This window comes from Carassius gibelio, chromosome A22 (assembly GCF_023724105.1).
Source record: "Carassius gibelio isolate Cgi1373 ecotype wild population from Czech Republic chromosome A22, carGib1.2-hapl.c, whole genome shotgun sequence".
In the NCBI taxonomy this organism is placed as follows: Eukaryota; Metazoa; Chordata; class Actinopteri; order Cypriniformes; family Cyprinidae; genus Carassius; species Carassius gibelio.
The window spans coordinates 7,520,142-7,542,680 of NC_068392.1; the positions used below are offsets into that span (position 1 = coordinate 7,520,142).

At 37.1% G+C, this 22,539-nt stretch overlaps 2 protein-coding genes across 14 annotated transcripts in view; one reads left to right on the forward strand and one right to left on the reverse strand.

The window, feature by feature from the left end:
• The window catches only part of LOC127942463 (hatching enzyme 1.2-like), a 57,299-nt gene extending 41,818 nt beyond the window's left edge, over window positions 1-15,481 (reverse strand). For 2 of the 9 annotated variants that reach the window (XM_052538165.1, XM_052538169.1), the window contains exon 1: window positions 2,159-2,266. In XM_052538165.1, the coding sequence (XP_052394125.1) occupies window positions 2,159-2,227 (69 nt within the window). In that variant the 5' untranslated portion in view covers window positions 2,228-2,266. Of the gene's footprint in view, window positions 1-897; window positions 1,452-1,563; window positions 1,682-1,764; window positions 1,906-2,011; window positions 2,079-2,158; window positions 2,268-4,920; window positions 5,460-5,572; window positions 5,691-5,773; window positions 5,915-6,019; window positions 6,087-6,166; window positions 6,287-14,066; window positions 14,606-14,725; window positions 14,844-14,926; window positions 15,068-15,174; window positions 15,254-15,333 lie in introns of those variants that run through there. The other 7 variants (XM_052538170.1, XM_052538173.1, XM_052538172.1 and 4 more) reach the window with 7 other exon arrangements.
• Window positions 1-22,106, forward strand: part of LOC127942464 (hatching enzyme 1.2-like) — a 61,032-nt gene extending 38,926 nt beyond the window's left edge. Inside the window, exons 1-5 of one of the 5 annotated variants that reach the window (XM_052538174.1) lie at window positions 3,802-3,941; window positions 4,022-4,100; window positions 21,141-21,281; window positions 21,365-21,482; window positions 21,582-22,106. In XM_052538174.1, coding sequence (XP_052394134.1) covers window positions 3,873-3,941; window positions 4,022-4,100; window positions 21,141-21,281; window positions 21,365-21,482; window positions 21,582-21,972 — 798 coding nt within the window. In that variant the 5' untranslated portion in view covers window positions 3,802-3,872 and the 3' untranslated portion in view covers window positions 21,973-22,106. Of the gene's footprint in view, window positions 1-3,801; window positions 3,942-4,021; window positions 4,101-7,130; window positions 7,279-7,358; window positions 7,438-7,778; window positions 7,897-7,989; window positions 8,027-20,723; window positions 20,872-20,953; window positions 21,021-21,140; window positions 21,282-21,364; window positions 21,483-21,581 lie in introns of those variants that run through there. The other 4 variants (XM_052538178.1, XM_052538177.1, XM_052538176.1 and 1 more) reach the window with 4 other exon arrangements.
• Window positions 22,107-22,539: the final 433 nt, after the last annotated feature.

Sequence of the window (22,539 nt, forward strand, 5' to 3'; positions counted from 1 at the left end):
CATTAGAAGAATGACATCTAGGCTAATAATAATCTGTTTCTCTCTTTTATCGAGGTCACCGTAGCCGCCAGATCCAGTCTGCATCCAGATCTGAAGGTCACTGCAGTCACCCGGATCCAGTACGTATCCAGACCAGATGGTGGATCAGCACCTAGAAAGGACCTCTACAGCCTTGAATGTCAGCGGAGACCAAGACAACTACAGCACCAAATACAGATCCCCTGTAAAGACCTTGTCTCAGAGGACCACCAGGACAAGACCACAGGAAACAGATGATTCTTCTGCAAAATCTGACTTTGCTGCAGCCTGGAATTGAACTACTGGTTTCGTCTGGTCAGAGGAGAACTGGCCCCCGACTGAGCCTGGTTTCTCCCAAGGTTTTTCCTCCATTCTATCACAGATTCGAGTTTCGGTTCATTGCCGCTGTCGCCTCTGGCTTGCTTAGTCGGGGTAACTTCATCTACAGCGATATCGTTGACTTGATTGCAAATGATTGCACAGATGCTATTTAAAATAAACTGAGATTATGACATCACTGAATTAATGTTTTTCAGTTGCTTTGACACTTTTATTTAAAGCGCTATAGAAAAAAAGTTAACTTGACTTAGAATAAACAGTCTTACTTTTTTAATTCACATTAGACCAACCAACATTTTTAAAGCTGACTTTAAAATGTATGACCTGTCTTGAAAAAAATGTATTGGATGACCAACTTTTTAAGTCTAATCTAGGCAGTTTATGCAACCTGCCGCTGGAACTTAATTGTTTGTCTGAAAGAAGCTTTGTTTTATGACAATCAGTGCTAGTCATTATTCCCCATCTATGACAGAAATGAAACGTGTCTTCTGATAATTTATGGAATCAGACATTTCATTTTAAAGAGAAAAATCAAATCAATTTTACTGCATGTTCATTTTTTTTATTAACTTGATTTTTCTTTACTCAGCCACACATTACAGAAATTTAACACCAATAAAAGACAAAGACCATCACCTCATCCGATTCTTCAGTTAAGGGAAAGTGAACTACATTAAACACCACATACATGTAAAACTCATCTTCAGCATCCATACAGCTTGTTGATCCTCAGGATGTCAATGTTGGACATTCCTTGCCTTTGTCCGATTTCCACCGTCCTATCAGGAATTGGAGTGATGGTTTCCAGGCCGGGCTGGATAGAGAAGGCTGTTCTTCCATAGTGCATGACAGAGCCGTAGTCATATGGAGTGTTTTGGTTGTTGGTGTTTTGTTTCTGGAAGTTGTAGGCCATATCAGGAGAGATGTTCTCAAAGTTGATCCTTACATACTGGTCGCGATCACTCCTTGTTTGCTCATGATAGAAGCCCAGAGCATGATTGAGCTCATGCTGAGCGATGCCGTGATACACACAGCCTTGTCTGTTGAGGGAGACCACCTGTTTGCCACCAGTTCTACCAAGAGAAGAGAAGCACCTGAGAGCAGAGAGAAATATAGGTGTTTTATTTATATAGATTTTTTTTTTTTTTTGACTTTGGATTAAGGACTGGTGAATGTTTCATGTTAATATTGAATGATAGTTCTCACCCATCTCTGTTCTCAATACTGATGTAGTCGGTCTGAGTTGATCTGGGCACAAAGCGGATGCAGGTTTTGGAGTGAAAGGTGGACATGGCGTTCGTCATCACTGATTTCTCATTAGAAGCTGCAAACAAAAATACACAAATGTTTAAGATGAGATCTACACGAATGATAGATATGTTCAGTAAATGAAGGAGATTCACTCACAGAATTCACTGCTCACTATGTAAGGGACCTCCACTATGTTGTTAGAGTTTTTCTTCCAGAAACAGTTGTTGTTAAAACAGTAGAGAGCATTTCTGGTTTTGGGAAACACCAGATCTCCTTCAATCAAGACTTCAGAAGATCCTGTATTTAAAGAGATTTAATGAGATATTTATACTTCACGACAATTTTTTCCAACTATTTTGTGAATCCCATTGTTGGCTTTATAGAAATCTACAAGGTGTCTGACCATTGTTGGACTCCAAAATCCTTGTAGTGATGTCCACACTTTCCGGCTCAGACACAAACACTTCCTCCTGCAAAAACAGAGATGTTTAAAAAAAGAGTCATTTGAGGAACATTGATCACTTAAACGAGATACTAGATCGGATCTTACCATGATAGGAGACGCCTGTGAGACGCCAAACAGCAGCAGCAGAATGGAGAGGGAGGCTCTTGTGTACATGATGTCTCAGTGTGTAGAGATGTTCAGGATGCTCCTGTGCCAAGCTTTGGTGTCTTTGTGCTGTCAGACCTAGACTTTATATTCACTTGAGCAGGTGGGTCTACTGGGGGATTGTGGGTAGGGTCTTAGTGTCCAGAGACTAATGTGTGTAATTAATGGGAGTAAACTGTAACCTTATACTTTTTAAGTCCAAATCCTTGCAGAAACAGAAAATATGTTTTAGTTTACGCTATCTAATTGTTTTAACACTAAAGTAGACTAGCTGTAGTTTTTGTTTTCTTAGTGCCCTAGAACAGTATCATGCTAAGTCATTGGGAAACAAATCTGCTTCCATCTCAACAGAACTGTATATTTTGTTATGTAGTCTGGTTATTTTATTCAGTTGTTGGGTTGCTTCATAATAATTAGCTTAATGTTTCTTTGTTCTTAACTGCAATTTAGTAAAAGGTCTAAGAACAAAAACTGTTCAAAGTTGACTTCAAATGAAGCCCATCATGACTCAACAATAAGACTGCTTCACTGGCCTAAAGCTGCCATAAGAGAGTCGTAATTAATGATAAATAATAATAAATAATGAAAAAAAATAAAACATATTTAAATTATTACTTCAGCTGACACAAAGTAATCTGAAACAAAAGCCTACAGTGAGGAAACTCTGACCTTGCTTGTTAGTCCATAAACTTACAGAATCACAAATGTGACCCTGGACCACAAAACAAGTCTTAAGTCGCTGGGGTATATTTGTAGCAATAGCCATGAAATACTTTGTATGGGTCAAAATTATCGATTTTTCTTTAATTATGTTATTAAGTAAAGATCTTTTTTCCATGAAGATATTTTGTAAATGTCCTACTGTAAATATATTAAAACTTAATTTTAATTAGTAATATGCCTGGCTAACTTCATTTCGATATCTTTAAAGGTGATTTCGCACCGTCAGATTCCAAATATTAAAATAGTTGTTTCTTGACCAAATATTGTCCGACCCTAACCTGTATGGTTTACGTTAATGTATGGTTGTACATGATGATATATATATATGTTTCGAGAAATGGACCCTTTTGACTGGTTTTGTTGTCCAGGGTCAAAAATACTTCTTACATTTGTTTAACTGATCTATCAAAATTAACATGGTAATTAACATTGGTGCAGGGACGAATTATCAATGTGGTTAGGACCAAATAAACATTTAAGTCCATTTATTATAAAGAATGTTATAAAGCATGCTTTAGAACTGGAAAGACAATATTGTATATACATAAAACTTATTATAACTTATCATTATTATCCCAGCAACTGAATAAATCCGTACAGTTCCACTGAAATGGAAGCAGTTCTATTTTTCAGTGTTTGAAGTTCTGGTGCTAAAACACAAACATTACTGCATGTCCACTTTAGTGTTACCAATAAATACATTACTTGAACATTAGTTTAGTATTTGTTTCAGCAAGGATTTGGACTAACAGGTATAGGTCAGAGTTTCCTCGCATTAGTTACACACATTAGTCTCTGGACACTAAGACCCTACCCATAATCCCCCAGTAGACCCACCTGCTGAGGTGAATATAAAGTCCAGGTCTGACAGCACAAAGACACCAAAGCTCAGCACAGGAGCATCCTGAACATCTCTACACACTGAGACATCATGGACACAAGAGCCTCCCTCTCCATTCTGCTGCTGCTGTTTGGCGTCTCACAGGCGTCTCCTCTCAGGGTAAGATCCGGTCTAGTATCTCACTTAAATGATCAACGTTCCTCAAGAGTCGTTTTAAACATCTCTGTTTCTGCCACCAGGAGGAAAGTTTTGAAGGAGTGTTTGTGTCAGAGCCGGAAAGTGTGGACATCACTACAAGGATTTTGGAGTCCAACAATGGTCAGACACCTTCTGTAAAGTCAGCAATGGGTTTTACAAAATAGTAGTAAAAAGTGTTCAAGATGTTTAAATACTGTATGTTCTGTTATTTTATCAGTATGGTTCTCTTGAATACAGGATCTTCTGAAGTCTTGATTGAAGGAGATCTGGTGTTTCCCAAAACTAGAAATGCTCTTACGTGTTTTAACAACAACTGTCAACAAAGCCTGGTTTCTCCCAAGGTTTTTCCTCCATTCTGTCACCGATGGAGTTTTGGTTCCTTGCCGCTGTCGCCTCTGGCTTGCTTAGTTGTGGTCACTTAATCTACAGCGATATCGTTGACTTGATTGCACATGATTGCACAGATACTATTTAAACTGAACTGAGAATAATGACATCACTGAATTCAATGATGAACTGCCTTTAACTGTAATTTTCCATTATTGACAAGCTGTTTTCCTAATTCATGTTTTTCAGTTGCTTTGACACAATCTTTTTGGTTTAAAGCGCTATATAAATAAAGGTGACTTGACTTAGAATAATCAGTCTTACTTTTTTGATTCACATTAGACCAAACTACCTTTTTAAAGCTGACTTTAAAATTGATGACCCATCTTGAAAAAAATTAATTTGATGACCAACTTTTTAAGTCTAATCTAGGCAGTTTATGCAACATGCCCCTGGAACTTAATTGTATGTCTGAAAGAAGCTTTGTTTTATGACAATCAGTGCTAGTCATTATTCCCCATCTATGACATAAATGAAACGTGTCTTCTGATAATTTATGGAATCAGGCATTTCATTTTAAAGAGAAAAATAAGTACATTTTACTGCATGTTCATTTTTTTTTATTAACTTGATTTTTCTTTACTCAGCCACACATTACAGAAATTTAACACCAATAAAAGACAAAGACCATCACCTCATTCGATTCTTCAGTTACGGGAAAGTGAACTACATTAAACACCACATACATGTAAAACTCATCTTCAGCATCCATACAGCTTGTTGATCCTCAGGATGTCAATGTTGGACATTCCTTGCCTCTGTCCGATTTCCACCGTCCTATCAGGAATTGGGGTGATGGTTTCCAGGCCGGGCTGGATAGAGAAGGCTGTTCTTCCATAGTGCATGACAGAGCCGTAGTCATATGGAGTGTTTTGGTTGTTGGTGTTTTGTTTCTGGAAGTTGTAGGCCATATCAGGAGAGATGTTCTCAAAGTTGATCCTTACATACTGGTCGCGATCACTCCTTGTTTGCTCATGATAGAAGCCCAGAGCATGATTGAGCTCATGCTGAGCGATGCCGTGATACACACAGCCTTGTCTGTTGAGGGAGACTACCTGTTTGCCACCAGTTCTACCAAGAGAAGAGAAGCACCTGAGAGCAGAGAGAAATATAGGGGTTTTATTTATATAGATTATTGTTTTTTTTTTGACTTTGGATTAAGGACTGGTGAATGTTTCATGTTAATATTGAATGATAGTTCTCACCCATCTCTGTTCTCAATACTGATGTAGTCTGTCTGAGTTGATCTGGGCACAAAGCGGATGCAGGTTCTGGAGTGAAAGGTGGACATGGCGTTCGTAATCACTGATTTCTCATTAGAAGCTGCAAACAAAAATACACAAATGTTTAAAATGAGATCTACACGAATGATAGATATGTTCAGTAAATGAAGGAGATTCACTCACAGAATTCACTGCTCACTATGTAAGGGACCTCCACTATGTTGTTAGAGTTTTTCTTCCAGAAACAGTTGTTGTTAAAACAGTAGAGAGCATTTCTGGTTTTGGGAAACACCAGATCTCCTTCAATCAAGACTTCAGAAGATCCTGTATTTAAAGAGATTTAATGAGATATTTATACTTCACGACAATTTTTTCCAACTATTTGTGAAACCCATTGCTGGCTTTATAGAAATCTACAAGGTGTCTGACCATTGTTGGACTCCAAAATCCTTGTAGTGATGTCCACACTTTCCGGCTCAGACACAAACATTTCCTCCTGCAAAAACAGAGATGTTTAAAAAAAGAGTCATTTGAGGAACATTGATCACTTAAACGAGATACTAGATCGGATCTTACCATGATAGGAGACGCCTGTGAGACGCCAAACAGCAGCAGCAGAATGGAGAGGGAGGCTCTTGTGTACATGATGTCTCAGTGTGTAGAGATGTTCAGGATGCTCCTGTGCTGAGCTTTGGTGTCTTTGTGCTGTCAGACCTAGACTTTATATTCACTTGAGCAGGTGGGTCTACTGGGGGATTGTGGGTTGGGTCTTAGTTCCCAAAGACTAATGTGTGTAACTAATGGGAGTAAACTGTAACCTTATACTTGTAAGTCCAAATCCTTGCAGAAACAGAAAATATGTTTTAGTTTACGCTATCTAATTGTTTTAACAATAAAGTAGACTAGCTGTAGTTTTTTGTTTTCTTAGTGCCCTAGAACAGTATCATGCTAAGTCATTGAGAAACAAATCTGCTTCCATTTCAGCAGAACTGTATATTTTGTTATGTAGTCTGGTTATTTTATTCAGTTGTTGGGTTGCTTCATAATAATTAGCTAAATGTTTCTTTGTTCTTAACTGCAATTTAGTAAAAGGTCTCAGAACAAAAACTGTTCAAAGTTGAGGTCAAATGAAACCCATCATTGTGGTTAGGACCAAATAAAAATTTAAGTCCATTTATTATAAAGGATGTTATAAAGCATGCTTTAGAACTGGAAAGACAATATTGCATATACATAAAACTTATTATATCTTATTATTATTATCCCAGCAACTGAATAAATCCGTACAGTTCCATTGAAATGGAAGAAGTTCTATTTTTCAGTGCTTGAAGTTCTGGTGCTAAAACACAAACATTACTGCACGTCCACTTTAGTGTTACCAATAAATACATTACTTGAACATTAGTTTAGTATTTGTTTCTTCAAGGATTTGGACTAACAGGTAAGATCAGAGTTTCCTCCCATTAGTTACACACATTAGTCTCTGGACACTAAGACCCTACCCATAATCCCCCAGTAGACCCACCTGCTGAGGTGAATATAAAGTCCAGGTCTGACAGCACAAAGACACCAAAACTCAGCACAGGAGCATCCTGAACATCTCTACACACTGAGACATCATGGACACAAGAGCCTCCCTCTCCATTCTGCTGCTGCTGTTTGGCGTCTCACAGGCGTCTCCTCTCATGGTAAGATCCGATCTAGTGTCTCACTTAAATGATCAACGTTCCTCAAGAGTCGTTTTAAACATCTCTGTTTCTGCCACCAGGAGGAAAGTTTTGAAGGAGTGTTTGTGTCAGAGCCGGAAAGTGTGGACATCACTACAAGGATTTTGGAGTCCAACAATGGTCAGACACCTTCTGTAAAGTCAGCAGTGGGTTTTACAAAATAGTAGTAAAAAGTGTTCAAGATGTATAAATACTGTATGTTCTGTTATTTTATCAGTATGGTTCTCTTGAATACATGATCTTCTGAAGTCTTGATTGAAGGAGATCTGGTGTTTCCCAAAAACAGAAATGCTCTCTACTGCTTTAACAACAATTGTTTCAGGAAGAAAAACTCTAACAACATAGTGGAGGTCCCTTACATAGTGAGCAGGGAATACTGTGAGTGAATCTCCTTAATTCATTGAAAATATCTCTCATTCGTGTAGATCTCCTTTTAAATCTGTCAGCCTTTTTGTTTGCAGCTTCTAATGAGAAATCAGTGATGACGAACGCCATGTCCACCTTTCACTCCAAAACCTGCATCCGCTTTGTGCCCAGATCAACTCAGACCGACTACATCAGTATTGAGAACAAAGATGGGTGAGAACTATCATACTAAATTAAAAACATTTAACTTACCTTAGTCCAAAACATTGATTATATTTAACCCCATTATTTCCTCTCTGCTCTCAGGTGCTTCTCTTCTTATGGTAGAACTGGTGGAAAACAGGTGGTCTCCCTCAGAAGGAATGATTGTGTTTATCACGGCCTTGTTCAGCATGAGCTCCTTCATGCCCTGGGCTTCTACCATGAGCACACCAGGAGCAATCGCGACCAGTACGTCAGGATCAACTGGGATAACATAATTCCTGATAAGGTTGACAGCTTCCAGAAACAAAAAACCAACAACCAAAACACTCCATATGACTACGGCTCCGTCATGCACTATGGAAAAACTACCTTCTCCATCCGTTATGGCCTGGAAACCATCATTCCCATTCCTGATAAGACAGTGGAAATCGGACAGAGCCAGGGAATGTCCAACATCGACATTCTAAGGGTCAACAAGCTGTATGGATGCTGAAGATGAGAAATAATTAAATATGGACCATGTGTCTGTAGATGAGTAGTGATGATGGTCTTTACTTTCTGGTGGTGTTCAAGTTCTGAAATGTGTGATAGTGGTGGGAAAATAAAGATAATCAAAGTGCATAAGACTTTATATTTTTTGCAGTTTTTATGAATCGGGTAAAGGTGTTTTTTTTTTTTTTTTTTTTTGCAATAATACATGACCATGTATACATGACTAGTTACCAAATAAATAAACGGACATGAAATGTGAAAGTAAAAGTGACTTGACATTCAGCCAAGTATGGTGACCCATACTCAGAATTTGTGCTCTGCATTTAACCCATCCGAAGTGCACACACACAGAGCAGTGAACACACACACACCGTGTGTGTGTTTGTGTTCACTGCTCTGTGTGTGTGCACTTCGGATGGGTTAAATGCAGAGCAAAATATTGATGTCAATGTGAAATCGTGCCTGAATTAATGTGTAAAAATCATATTCGACTCCAACTCTAAAATGAAAAGGACAAAAATATATGTATATAGTATTTTACACCTCATTAAACCATGCACGAGGAATGCAAGAGGAATATCAATATGTTATGTCATAGATCCTCTGTTATAGTAAATTAGAAATGAGCGATTTCAGGGTGACAATTAGGAATGTGAGGCAACTGCTTCTGTATAAATTGTTTGATCTGGAAAAATCAGAATATTATTTATTTATTTATTTATACAGGGCATCATACATACTTTATTAAAGAGTTTGGTCATTTCATATCTGAGTTAGTGCTGGCTATAGATAAAGTTTTAATTATTGGTGATTTTAATAGCCATGTTATTAATGAAAAAGATGCATTGGGATCAGCATTTATAGACATTCTGAACTCTATTGGGGTTAGACAACACGTCTCAAGACCTACTCATTGTCGTAATCATACTCTAGATTTAATACTGTCACATGGAATTGATGTTGATGGTGTTGAAATTATGCAGCCAATCGATTATATCTCAGATCATTATTTAGTTTTTTGCAATGTCATTTAACTAAAATTGTAAATTCTACTTCTACAAGTATGGTAGAACCATCACTTCTACCACAAAAGACTGCTGTTTAAGTTATCTTCCTGATGTATCCAAATTCCTTAGCATATCCAAAACCTCAGAACAACTTGATGATGTAACCGAAAATATGGACTTTCTCTTTTCTAGCATTCTAGCTTTTCTAGCATCTAGCACTTTCTGGTGGTGTTCAAGTTCTGAAATGTGTGATAGTGGTGGGAAAATAAAGATAATCAAAGTGCATAAGACTTTATATTTTTTGCAGTTTTTATGAATCGGGTAAAGGTGTTTTTTTTTTTTTTTTTTTTTGCAATAATACATGACCATGTATACATGACTAGTTACCAAATAAATAAACGGACATGAAATGTGAAAGTAAAAGTGACTTGACATTCAGCCAAGTATGGTGACCCATACTCAGAATTTGTGCTCTGCATTTAACCCATCCGAAGTGCACACACACAGAGCAGTGAACACACACACACCGTGTGTGTGTTTGTGTTCACTGCTCTGTGTGTGTGCACTTCGGATGGGTTAAATGCAGAGCAAAATATTGATGTCAATGTGAAATCGTGCCTGAATTAATGTGTAAAAATCATATTCGACTCCAACTCTAAAATGAAAAGGACAAAAATATATGTATATAGTATTTTACACCTCATTAAACCATGCACGAGGAATGCAAGAGGAATATCAATATGTTATGTCATAGATCCTCTGTTATAGTAAATTAGAAATGAGCGATTTCAGGGTGACAATTAGGAATGTGAGGCAACTGCTTCTGTATAAATTGTTTGATCTGGAAAAATCAGAATATTATTTATTTATTTATTTATACAGGGCATCATACATACTTTATTAAAGAGTTTGGTCATTTCATATCTGAGTTAGTGCTGGCTATAGATAAAGTTTTAATTATTGGTGATTTTAATAGCCATGTTATTAATGAAAAAGATGCATTGGGATCAGCATTTATAGACATTCTGAACTCTATTGGGGTTAGACAACACGTCTCAAGACCTACTCATTGTCGTAATCATACTCTAGATTTAATACTGTCACATGGAATTGATGTTGATGGTGTTGAAATTATGCAGCCAATCGATTATATCTCAGATCATTATTTAGTTTTTTGCAATGTCATTTAACTAAAATTGTAAATTCTACTTCTACAAGTATGGTAGAACCATCACTTCTACCACAAAAGACTGCTGTTTAAGTTATCTTCCTGATGTATCCAAATTCCTTAGCATATCCAAAACCTCAGAACAACTTGATGATGTAACCGAAAATATGGACTTTCTCTTTTCTAGCATTTTAAATACAGTTGGTCCTTTATGCGTAAGGAAGGTTAAGGAAAACAGTCTGACACCATGGTATAATGAGCATACTCACACCCTAAAGAGACCAGCCTGGAAAATGGAGCGCAGCTGGACAAAAACAAAACTAGAAGTATTGTGTATTGCTTGACAGGAAAGTAACCTATCCTACAGAAAAGCATTAAAAACGGCTAGATCTGATTACTTTTCATCTCTTTTAGAAGAAAACAAAAATTATTAAAATAACAATTAAAATTGTTAATTCATCTAAACCAACACCATGTATGTTAGACCCTATTTCACCTAAGCTCATAAAAGAGGTGCTTTCAGAAGTCATAGATTCTTTTCTGACTATTAAATAATTCCTCATTTTCATTAGGATATGTCCCCAAAACCTTCAAACTGGCTGTTATTAAGCCTCTCATCAAAAAACCACAACTTGACCCCAAAGAGCTAGTTAATTATAAACCAATCTCGAATCTCCCATTTCTGTCCAAGATACTAGATAAGGTATTATCCTCACAAGTATATTCCTTCTTAGAGAAAACTTTTATCTATGAGGATTTCCAGTCAGGATTTAGACCGTATCATAGTACAGAGACTGCTCTCCTTAGAGTTACAAATGACCTCCTCTTATCATCTGATCGTGGTTGTATCTCTCTATTAGTTTTATTGGATCTTTGTGCTGCGTTCGACACTATTGACCACAACAATATTTTGCATAGACTAGAAAACTTCTTTGGCATTAATGGAAGTGAAGAAGCATGGTTTAAATTGTACTTAAATGACTGCCATCAATCCGTAGCAGTGAATGAAGAGGTATCATATCGATCACAAGTTCAGTTTGGAGTACCTCAAGGCTCAGTTCTAGGGCCGTTACTTTTCACGATTTACATGTTACACTAGGGTGGTATCATCAGGAAGCACGGTGTTAGCTTTCACTGTTATGCTGATGATACTCAGCTCTATATTTCTACAAAACATATCAATTTGAAAAACTAAAGGAATGCATAGTCGATATAAAAACTGGATGACAAGTAATTTCTTGCTGCTAAATTCTGTAAAATCAATCAGAGGTGTTAATTATAGGACCTAAAAACTCTGCATGTAATAACCTAGAACGTTGTCTAAGACTTAATGGCTGCTCAGTTAGGTGTGCTATTTGATAGCATTATTTCCCTATAAAGCCACATTTATTTTTCACATTCGCATTTTTCCATCTCAAAAATATATATATAAATTATGGCCTATGCTCTCAATGTCAAATGCAGAAATGTTAATCCATGCGTTTATGACCTCAAGGTTAGATTATTGTAATGCTCTATTGTGTGGTTGTTCTGCACGCTTAATAAACTCCAGTTAGTCCAAAATGCAGCAGCTAGAGTTCTTACTAGAACCAGAAAGTTTGACCATGTTACACCGGTTCTGTCAACACTGCACTGGCTCCCTATCAAACATTGTATAGATTTTAAAATCTTGCTTATTAGTTATAAAGTCCTGAATAGTTTAGCACCTCAGTTTTTGAATGAGCTCTTGTTACATTATAGTCCTCCACATCCTCTGCATTCTCAAAACTTTAATTTCATAATACATAGAATATCAAAATCAACTGCAGGCGGCAGATCCTTTTCCTCTTTAACACTTAACCTGTTAACTGTCACTCATGTTTTTGAAGATAGACATGAATGTGCATGATACAAACCTAAATTTTTATAATTCATGACTGAAAACATTTTGTAACATGTTTTTGATGTACCATTTTACATGGTAATGCAATGTCTGATTTTAAAATGGGTTTTGAAGGATGAATTTTGAGATTTTATGTTTTCAAGTGATATATAACTTCTGATGATTTCTAAAAAGTGATAGGGAAAAAGGCAACGAGGAAGTCTTTTTTTTAAACAAAGGTAAAAGCTCCTTTTGTAATGTAGATTTCTGAGGGTGCACTCTTGTCATAAATTCATCTATTACTTTTCCTACATAATTTTTAACAAAAAATATTGGTAAAATATATATTTGGGAGTCTTAGACCTTTCCAACGATATATAGTTTGTCAAGATTAGATTAGATTTGATTGTAATATAGTATAGTCAACGTAGGCGTCCCGTATACGGGACGGGGTGACATTTAACAGGTTAAACTCTGGAATAATCTACCTTATATTGTTCGGGAGGCAGACAGTGCAGTTTAAATCTAGATTAAAGACCCATCTCTTTAACCTGGCTTACACATAACACAAAAATATGCTTCTAATATCAAAATCCGTTAATGGATTTTGAGGCTGCATTGATTAGGTAAACTGGAACCAGGAACACTTCTCATAACAACCAATGCACTTGCTACATCATTAGAAGAATGACATCTATGCTTATAATAACCTGTTTATCTATTTTTTCGAGGTCACCGTAGCCGCCAGATCCAGTCTGTATCCAGATCAGAGGGTCACTGCAGTCACCCGGATCCAGTACGTATCCAGACCAGATGGTGGATCAGCACCTAGAAAGGACCTCTACTGCCCTGAATGTCAGCGGAGACCAAGACAACTACAGCACCAAATACAGATCCCCTGTAAAGACCTTGTCTCAGATGACCCCCGGGACAAGAACAGGAAACAGATGATTCTTCTGCAAAATCTGACTTTGCTGCAGCCTGGAATTGAACTGCTTGTTTCGTTTGGTCAGAGGTGAACTGCCCCCCGACTGAGCCTGGTTTCTTCCAAGGTTTTTCCTCCATTCTGTCACCGATGGAGTTTTGGTTCCTTGCCGCTGTCGCCTCTGGCTTGCTTAGTTGTGGTCACTTCATCTACAGCGATATCGTTGACTTGATTGCACATGATTGCACAGATACTATTTAAACTGAACTGAGAATAATGACATCACTGAATTCAATGATGAACTGCCTTTAACTGTAATTTTCCATTATTGACAAGCTGTTTTCCTAATTCATGTTTTTCAGTTGCTTTGACACAATCTTTTTGGTTTAAAGCGCTATACAAATAAAGGTGACTTGACTTAGAATAAGCAGTCTTACTTTTTTGATTCACATTAGACCAAACTACCTTTTTAAAGCTGACTTTAAAATTTATGACCAGTCTTGAAAAAAATTAATTGGATGACCAACTTTTTAAGTCTAATCTAGGCAGTTTATGCAACATGCCCCTGGAACTTAATTGTATGTCTGAAAGAAGCTTTGTTTTATGACAATCAGTGCTAGTCATTATTCCCCATCTATGACATAAATGAAACGTGTCTTCTGATAATTTATGGAATCAGGCATTTCATTTTAAAGAGAAAAATAAATACATTTTATTGCATGTTCATTTTTTTTTATTAACTTGATTTTTCTTTACTCAGCCACACATTACAGAAATTTAACACCAATAAAAGACAAAGACCATCACCTCATTCGATTCTTCAGTTACGGGAAAGTGAACTACATTAAACACCACATACATGTAAAACTCATCTTCAGCATCCATACAGCTTGTTGATCCTCAGGATGTCAATGTTGGACATTCCTTGCCTCTGTCCGATTTCCACCGTCCTATCAGGAATTGGGGTGATGGTTTCCAGGCCGGGCTGGATAGAGAAGGCTGTTCTTCCATAGTGCATGACAGAGCCGTAGTCATATGGAGTGTTTTGGTTGTTGGTGTTTTGTTTCTGGAAGTTGTAGGCCATATCAGGAGAGATGTTCTCAAAGTTGATCCTTACATACTGGTCGCGATCACTCCTTGTTTGCTCATGATAGAAGCCCAGAGCATGATTGAGCTCATGCTGAGCGATGCCGTGATACACACAGCCTTGTCTGTTGAGGGAGACTACCTGTTTGCCACCAGTTCTACCAAGAGAAGAGAAGCACCTGAGAGCAGAGAGAAATATAGGGGTTTTATTTATATAGATTTTTTTTTTTTTTTTTTTTAATGACTTTGGATTAAGGACTGGTTAATGTTTCATGTTAATATTGTATGATACTTCTCACCCATCTTTGTTCTCAATACTGATGTAGTCGGTCTGAGTTGATCTGGGCACAAAGCGGATGCAGGTTCTGGAGTGAAAGGTGGACATGGCGTTCGTAATCACTGATTTCTCATTAGAAGCTGCAAACAAAAATACACAAATGTTTAAGATGAGATCTACACGAATGATAGATATGTTCAGTAAATGAAGGAGATTCACTCACAGAATTCACTGCTCACTATGTAAGGGACCTCCACTATGTTGTTAGAGTTTTTCTTCCAGAAACAGTTGTTGTTAAAACAGTAGAGAGCATTTCTGGTTTTGGGAAACACCAGATCTCCTTCAATCAAGACTTCAGAAGATCCTGTTTTTAAAGAGAATAAATGAAATATCTGTACTTCACAACTATTTTTTTCCAACTATTTTGTGAAACCCATTGTTGGCTTTATAGAAATCTACAAGGTGTCTGACCATTGTTGGACTCCAAAATCCTTGTAGTGATGTCCACACTTTCCGGCTCTGACACAAACACTCCTTCAAAACTTTCCTCCTGGTGGCAGAAACAGAGATGTTTAAAACGACTCTTGAGGAACGTTGATCATTTAAGTGAGATACTAGACCGGATCTTACCCTGAGAGGAGACGCCTGTGAGACGCCAAACAGCAGCAGCAGAATGGAGAGGGAGGCTCTTGTGTACATGATGTCTCAGTGTGTAGAGATGTTCAGGATGCTCCTGTGCTGAGCTTTGGTGTCTTTGTGCTGTCAGACCTGGACTTTATATTCACCTCAGCAGGTGGGTCTACTGGGGGATTATGGGTAGGGTCTTAGTGTCCAGAGACTAATGTGTTTTACTGATGGGAGGAAACTCTAAACTTAGTTTTTAGTCCAAATCCTTGCAGAAATAGATAATATGTTTTAGTTTATGCTATGTCTTGGTTTTATCAATAAAGCAGACTAGCAATTTTTCTTTTAGTGCCCTAGAACAGTATCGTGCTAAATCATTCAGAAATTAACCTTTTTCCATTTCTTCAAAACTTTATATTTTATGTAGTCTGGATACTTTAATCAGTTGTTGGGATGCTTCATAATAATTTGGCTAAATGTTTCTGTGTTCTTAACTGCAATTTAGTAAATGTCTCAGTACAACAACTGTTCAAAGTTGAGTTCAATTGAAGCCCATCATGACTCAACAATAAGATTGCTTCATTGGCCTAAAGCTGCTTTGAGAGAGTCGTAATTAATGATAAAAGATAAATAATAATAATAATAATTAAAAAAAAAAACATTTAAATTATTACTTCAGCTGACAAAAATTAATCTGAAACAAAAGCCTACAGTATCCTAAGTTATTTTTTTCATCCAAAATGTATTGTAGTTTGTTCCTGATGAATAATGAAAATTTAAAGAGAATTTACTTATTGTAGCCTTACATTATGCTATTATCATCTGTAAATTTTCGTAAAAATACAGAACTACAAATGTAAATATACAAATAGGGCTCTTAAAATTTCCCAAATTTAAATGAATTGTAAGTGCTACTACTAATACATTTATAGTTATATAAACAGAATAGCTCTCCCAATAATAAAAATGCCATAATTTCTCTCCCACATGTCTCTCCAAAATGTAATGACATTTCATTCGTGAAACACAAGAATCAAGGGATGGTGATTCTGACTGTCAAGCTCCAAAAAGCACATAACACTACTTTATATGTGTGAATTATCCCAAGCCTTCTGAATTTGAAAAGCCTTCTGATTGTGAAAAACAGACTGTAATTGAAGCTGTATTTACTAAAACAGTACAGTTCGTATCTGATGTTCATGAAAAATCATTTGTTTTGTAAAGTGCAGCGAAGTTAGTGCACTTTACAGCATATGAGGAGAAGAAGAACTTGCTCACAAACCGCATTGGATCTTGTGTCTGGTCTACTGGGGGATTATGGGTAGGGTCTTAGTGTCTAGTCTAATGTGTGTAACTACAGGGAGGAAACTCTGACCTTGCTTGTTAGTCCAAAAACATACAGAATCACACACACACACACACACACACACACACACACACACACACACACACGCACGCACGCACGCGCACGCACGCACGCACGCACACACACACACACACACACACACACACACACACACACACACACACACACACACATATTCCTTTAAATACTCCTTCATTCATTTATTTCACTCTGTGCTGTCAGTGTCTGAAAATGAATTATTAGATGTAAAGACAGTCCACAAAAAGGTTCACTTTTGTTAAAACGTTTAACTTTTTTTCTTCGCACATTTCAGAAATTCAACACCATCGGAAAGACCATCCCTTCATTAAACATTATTCACCTACAGACACATGAACTATATTAAGTAGTCTGCATAAAACTCATCTTCAGCAAGTGAAAGCCTGAAGCGGTTACAGGCAGCGCTCCTGTCTGGGAAACATTTTGCCAATTGGGCATTGAGCTCTGAATAATATTTTTCTCTACATTAAACCATGCACCTAAGGAAGAGGAGTGTCAAGATGTTATGGCTTAGATCCTCTGTTATAGTAACTCCTAGGTTGTGCTCCCAGGTATCTTTAAGAGTGTCAGTAAGATCCTCATTATTTGACTTTATTAATTATAAATCACTGAGATTAGATGCTTATGTTTGATATTCAAATCAAGAAAATAGTCAATGTGCGTTTCAGTGGGACAATAAGGACAGTGAGGGAACTGCTTCTGTATAAAGTGTTTGATTTGGAAGAACCAAAATAGGTGTTGACTGGATAAATTTTTTAGATAATTCAATTCAATTCAAGTTTATTTGTATAGCGTTTTTTTTTACGATACAAATCATTGCAAAGCAACTTTACAGAAAATTAAGTTTCTACAATATTTAGTATCAGTGGTGACTGTCAGTTTATGTGCATATGACAGAAATTTTCAGAAAAATTATTACAAGACGTAGTCAACCAGACAATGAACACTATTAACAGCAAGTATTATGTGATGCATTCACACTTGTAGCAATATTTGGTAGTTCTGTATGTTGTTTCAGGGTTAGCATCATCTGATGCACTCTGTTAGCTTAGATAATTTAGAAGTTTCATCTGGTCTCGTTGAGATATATAGTGAGATATATAATCCTGTATTTTCTAATAATATTATCAAGGGGCAACATGCATATTGAAAATAGCAGAGGACCTTGGACAGATCCTTGTGGCACTCCATATTTTACTGGTGATAAATGAGATGACTCCCCATTTAAATAAACAAAATGGTAGCGATCGGACAGGTAGTAAACCATCTTAGAGCCTGCTCTTGAATACCTGTATAGTTTTGTAATCGATCTATGAATATGTCATGATCTATGGTGTTGAATGCAGCACTTAGATCAAATAAATCTAGCAATGAGATGCAGCCTTGATCTGACGCAAGAAACAAGTCATTTGTAATTTTAACAAGTGCAGTTTCTGTGCTATGGTGGGGCCTGAAACCTGATTGAAATTATTCATACAGATTTTTTTTTGCAGGAAGGAACACAATTGAGCAGACATAACTAAAATTTGAGACATAAATGGAAAAATTGAAATGGCCCTATAATTTGCCAGTTCACTAGGATCTAGTTGTGGTTTCTTAATAAGAGGCATAATAACCACCAGCTTGAATGGTTTTGGGACGTGACCTAAAGATAACTACAAGTCAATACTATTGAGAAGCAGTTATTCGGCTACAGGTAACAAATCTTTCAGTTATTTAGTGGGTACAGGATCTAATAAACATTTTGTTCTTTTAGATGTAGTGGCTTTTCCTGTCCTATAGTAGTAAAGAACTGCAGTTTATCTTTGGTTAACTTTTTTTTTTTAAATGAAAATGAATCTAAGTCATTTAATGGAATCCAGTTGTACTTGATATTTGTGACAAAAAGAAAAAAAAGAATCTGGATGTTACTCAAGAGTAAAAGATGATTTGCTCTGCCCTGGGGACAGTTGCTTAAATATAGACATTGTGTTAAGACTGTGTCTTACAAGTTAGATTGACCAAATAACAGTTGGCCAAGGAGTAATAAGTCTTACTTTTTGGATTCACATTAGACAAATCTACCTTTTCTTCAGCTAACTTAATAAGCTTTTTATGACTGCAATAAGCTTTTATTACAATCAGCGCACACTAGCGCTAGCTATACATGTATGTCATCACTCACCATCTTTGACATAGGACAGAAATGAAATGTGTCTTCTGATAATTTATGAAATCAGACATTTCATTTAAAAAAAAAAAAACACAATTGAACCGCATGTCTATTTTTTATTAACTGATTTTTCTCTACTCAGCCACACATTACAGAAATGTAACACCAATAAAAGACAAAGACCATCACCTCATTCGATTCTTCATTTACGGGAATGTGAACTACATTATATTATCTGACACACCACATACATATACAAATTATCATCAGCATCCATACAGCTTGTTGATCCTCATGATGTCGGTGTTGGACATTCCCTGCCTCTGTCCGATTTCCACCGTCTTATCAGGAATTGGGGTGATGGTTTACAGGCCGGGCTGGATAGAGAAGGCTGTTCTTCCATAGTGCATGACAGAGCCGTAGTCATATGGAGTGTTTTGGTTGTTGGTGTTTTGTTTCTAGAAGTTGTAGGCCATATCAGGAGATATGTTCTCAAAGTTGAACCTGACGTACTGGTCGCGATCACTCCTTGTTTGCTCATGATAGAAGCCCAGAGCATGATTGATACCATCATTTCTCACCTGCATGTCTCTCCAAATCATAATGACATTTCATCCGTGAAACACAAGAATCAAGGGATGGTCATTCTGACTGTCAAGCTCCAAAAAGCCCATAACAATACTTGATTTGTGTGCATTATTCAAGTCTTCTGAATTTGAAAAACTGACTATAATTGAAGCTGTATTTGCTAAAACACTTCACTTCTTACCTGGTGTTTATGAGAAATCATTTGCTTTGTTTAAGTGCAGCAAAGTTAGTGCACTTTACAGCATATATGGAAAAGAAGAACTTGCTCACAAACCGCATTGGTTCTTATGTCTGGTCTACTGGGGGATTATGGGTAGTGTCTTGTCTAGACTAATGTGTGTAACTACAGGGAGGAAACTCGCTTGTTAGTCCAAAAACATACAAAATCAGAAATGGTTCTTACATTTGCTTAACTGATCCAACAAAATTAACATGGATTTTAAGTGCAGGCACCAAATTATCAATGTGGTTAGGACCAAATAAACATTTATAATAAAACATATTATAAAGTATGCTTGAGAATTGGAAAGGCAATTGTTAAGTATGTTTCTTAAACCGGTTTGGTTTAGATGGGATCGTCATGGGGCATCTGTAAGAATGCACGTAAGTCCATGAGTCCAATCACTGTTTTTAATAAAATTTCAAGCCAGCTGACATACACAATGCAGTTTATGATTGTGTATGGATTTACAAATGTCTGCGTGGTCTTTTTCAAAGTTACGCACACTCATCTATGGCTTGAATACATGTGATCCCTTCATCAAGTTAAAGCGGAACATTAAATGTTGCGTCAAACTCTGGGGGCAAGACTAGACTACGCTGTCAATAATTCACAGTCCATCAATAAGAATAAAACAAACCAGTAAAATATAATAAGCCTTTTCAACAGCAATACATACATACAACTTATTATAACTTATTATTATTATTATCCCAGCAACTGAGGAAAATAACTGGACTAAACTGGAATAAAATATACAGTTCCACTGAAATGGAAGCAGTTTTGTTTTTCAGTGCTTGAAGTTCTGGGGCCTCCCCTGTATGCACGCACTAAAACACCAACATCACTGAATGTCCACTTTAGGGTTACCAATAAATACATTACTTGAACATTATTGTAGTATTTGTTTCTGCTAGGCTTTGGATTAACAGGTTAGGTCAGAGTTTCCTCCCATTAGTTACACACATTAGTCTCTGGACACTAAGACCCTACCCATAATCCCCCAGTAGACCCACCTGCTCAAGTGAATATAAAGTCCAGGTCTGACAGCACAAAGACACCAAAGCTCAGCACAGGAGCATCCTGAACATCTCTACACACTGAGACATCATGGACACAAGAGCCTCCCTCTCCATTCTGCTGCTGCTGTTTGGCGTCTCACAGGCGTCTCCTCTCAGGGTAAGATCCGGTCTAGTGTCTCACTTAAATGATCAACGTTCTTCAAATGATTATGAGTCTTTTTAAACATCTGTTTTTGCAGGAGGAAGGGTTTGTGTCAGAGCCAGAAAGAGTGGACATCACTACAAGGATTTTGGAGACCAACAATGGTCAGACACCTTGTAGATTTCTATAAAGACTGCAATGGGTTTCACAAAATAGTGATAAAAAGGGGTCAAGATGTATAAATATGTTCTGTTATTTTATAAGTATGGTCCTCTTTAATACAGGATCTTCTGAAGTCTTGATTGAAGGAGATCTGGTGTTTCCCAAAACCAGAAATGCTCTCATCTGTTTTAACAACAACTGTTTCTGGAAGAAAAACTCTAACAACATAGTGGAAGTCCCTTACGTAGTGAGCAGGGAATACTGTGAGTGAATCTTCTTCATTCACTAAACATATCTATCATTCGTGTAGATCTCATTTTAAACCTGTGTGTCTTTTTGTTTGCAGCTTCTAATGAGAAATCAGTGATGACGAACGCCATGTCCACCTTTCACTCCAGAACCTGCATCCGCTTTGTGCCCAGATCAACTCAGACCGACTACCTCAGTATTGAGAACAGAGATGGGTGAGAACTATCATACAAAACTAAAAACATTTAAGTCCAAATTAACTTAGTCCAAAACATTGATTATATTTAACCCCATTATTTCCTCTCTGCTCTCAGGTGCTTCTCTTCTTATGGTAGAACCGGTGGCATGCAGGTGGTCTCCCTCAGAAGGAATGACTGTGTGTATCACGGCCTTGTTCAGCATGAGCTCCTTCATGCTCTGGGCTTCTACCATGAGCACACCAGGAGCGATCGCGACCAGTACGTCAAGATCAACTGGGATAACATCATTTCTGATAAGGTTGACAACTTCCAGAAACAAAAAACCAACAACCAAAACACTCCATATGACTACGGCTCCGTCTTGCACTATGGAAAAACTACCTTCTCCATCCAGCCCGGCTGGAAAACCATCATTCCCATTCCTGATGACACGGTGGAAATCGGACAGAGCCAGGGAATGTCCAACATCGACATTCTAAGGGTCAACAAGCTGTATGGATGCTGAAGATGAGAAATAATTAAATATGGATCACGTGTCTGTAGATGAGTAGTGATCATGGTCCTTACTTTATGGTGGTGTTCAAGTTCTGAAATGTGTGATTGTGGTGGGAAAAATAAAGTTAATCAAAGTACATAAAACTTTATATTGTTTGCAGTTTTTATTATTAAGGTAAAGGTATTTATTTTGCAATAATACATGAGCACGTATACATGACTTTTTACCAAATAAATAAATGGACATGAAATATTGATATATGTCGGTGTAAAATCATGACTGAATTAAAGTATAAAAATCATATTCGAATTTCTACAATCTAAAGTAAAATATATAAATATATATTTTCGAGTTGGCCCCTTTTAACTAAATGCTTTCTATGGTTCGACCTTGGCAATAAAGAAATCACACCCCTCATTGCAATGGTATGACCAGCATCGGACTTATGAATCACTGTTAGCACAGAGGGGTGATCTTTTTATAAACTTCCACGTAAGCAGTAATACAAGCAAATTTTTGACTCGAAGAACATTTTGTGACATTATACTATGTACCGTTGCAAAAAGAATACTTTTA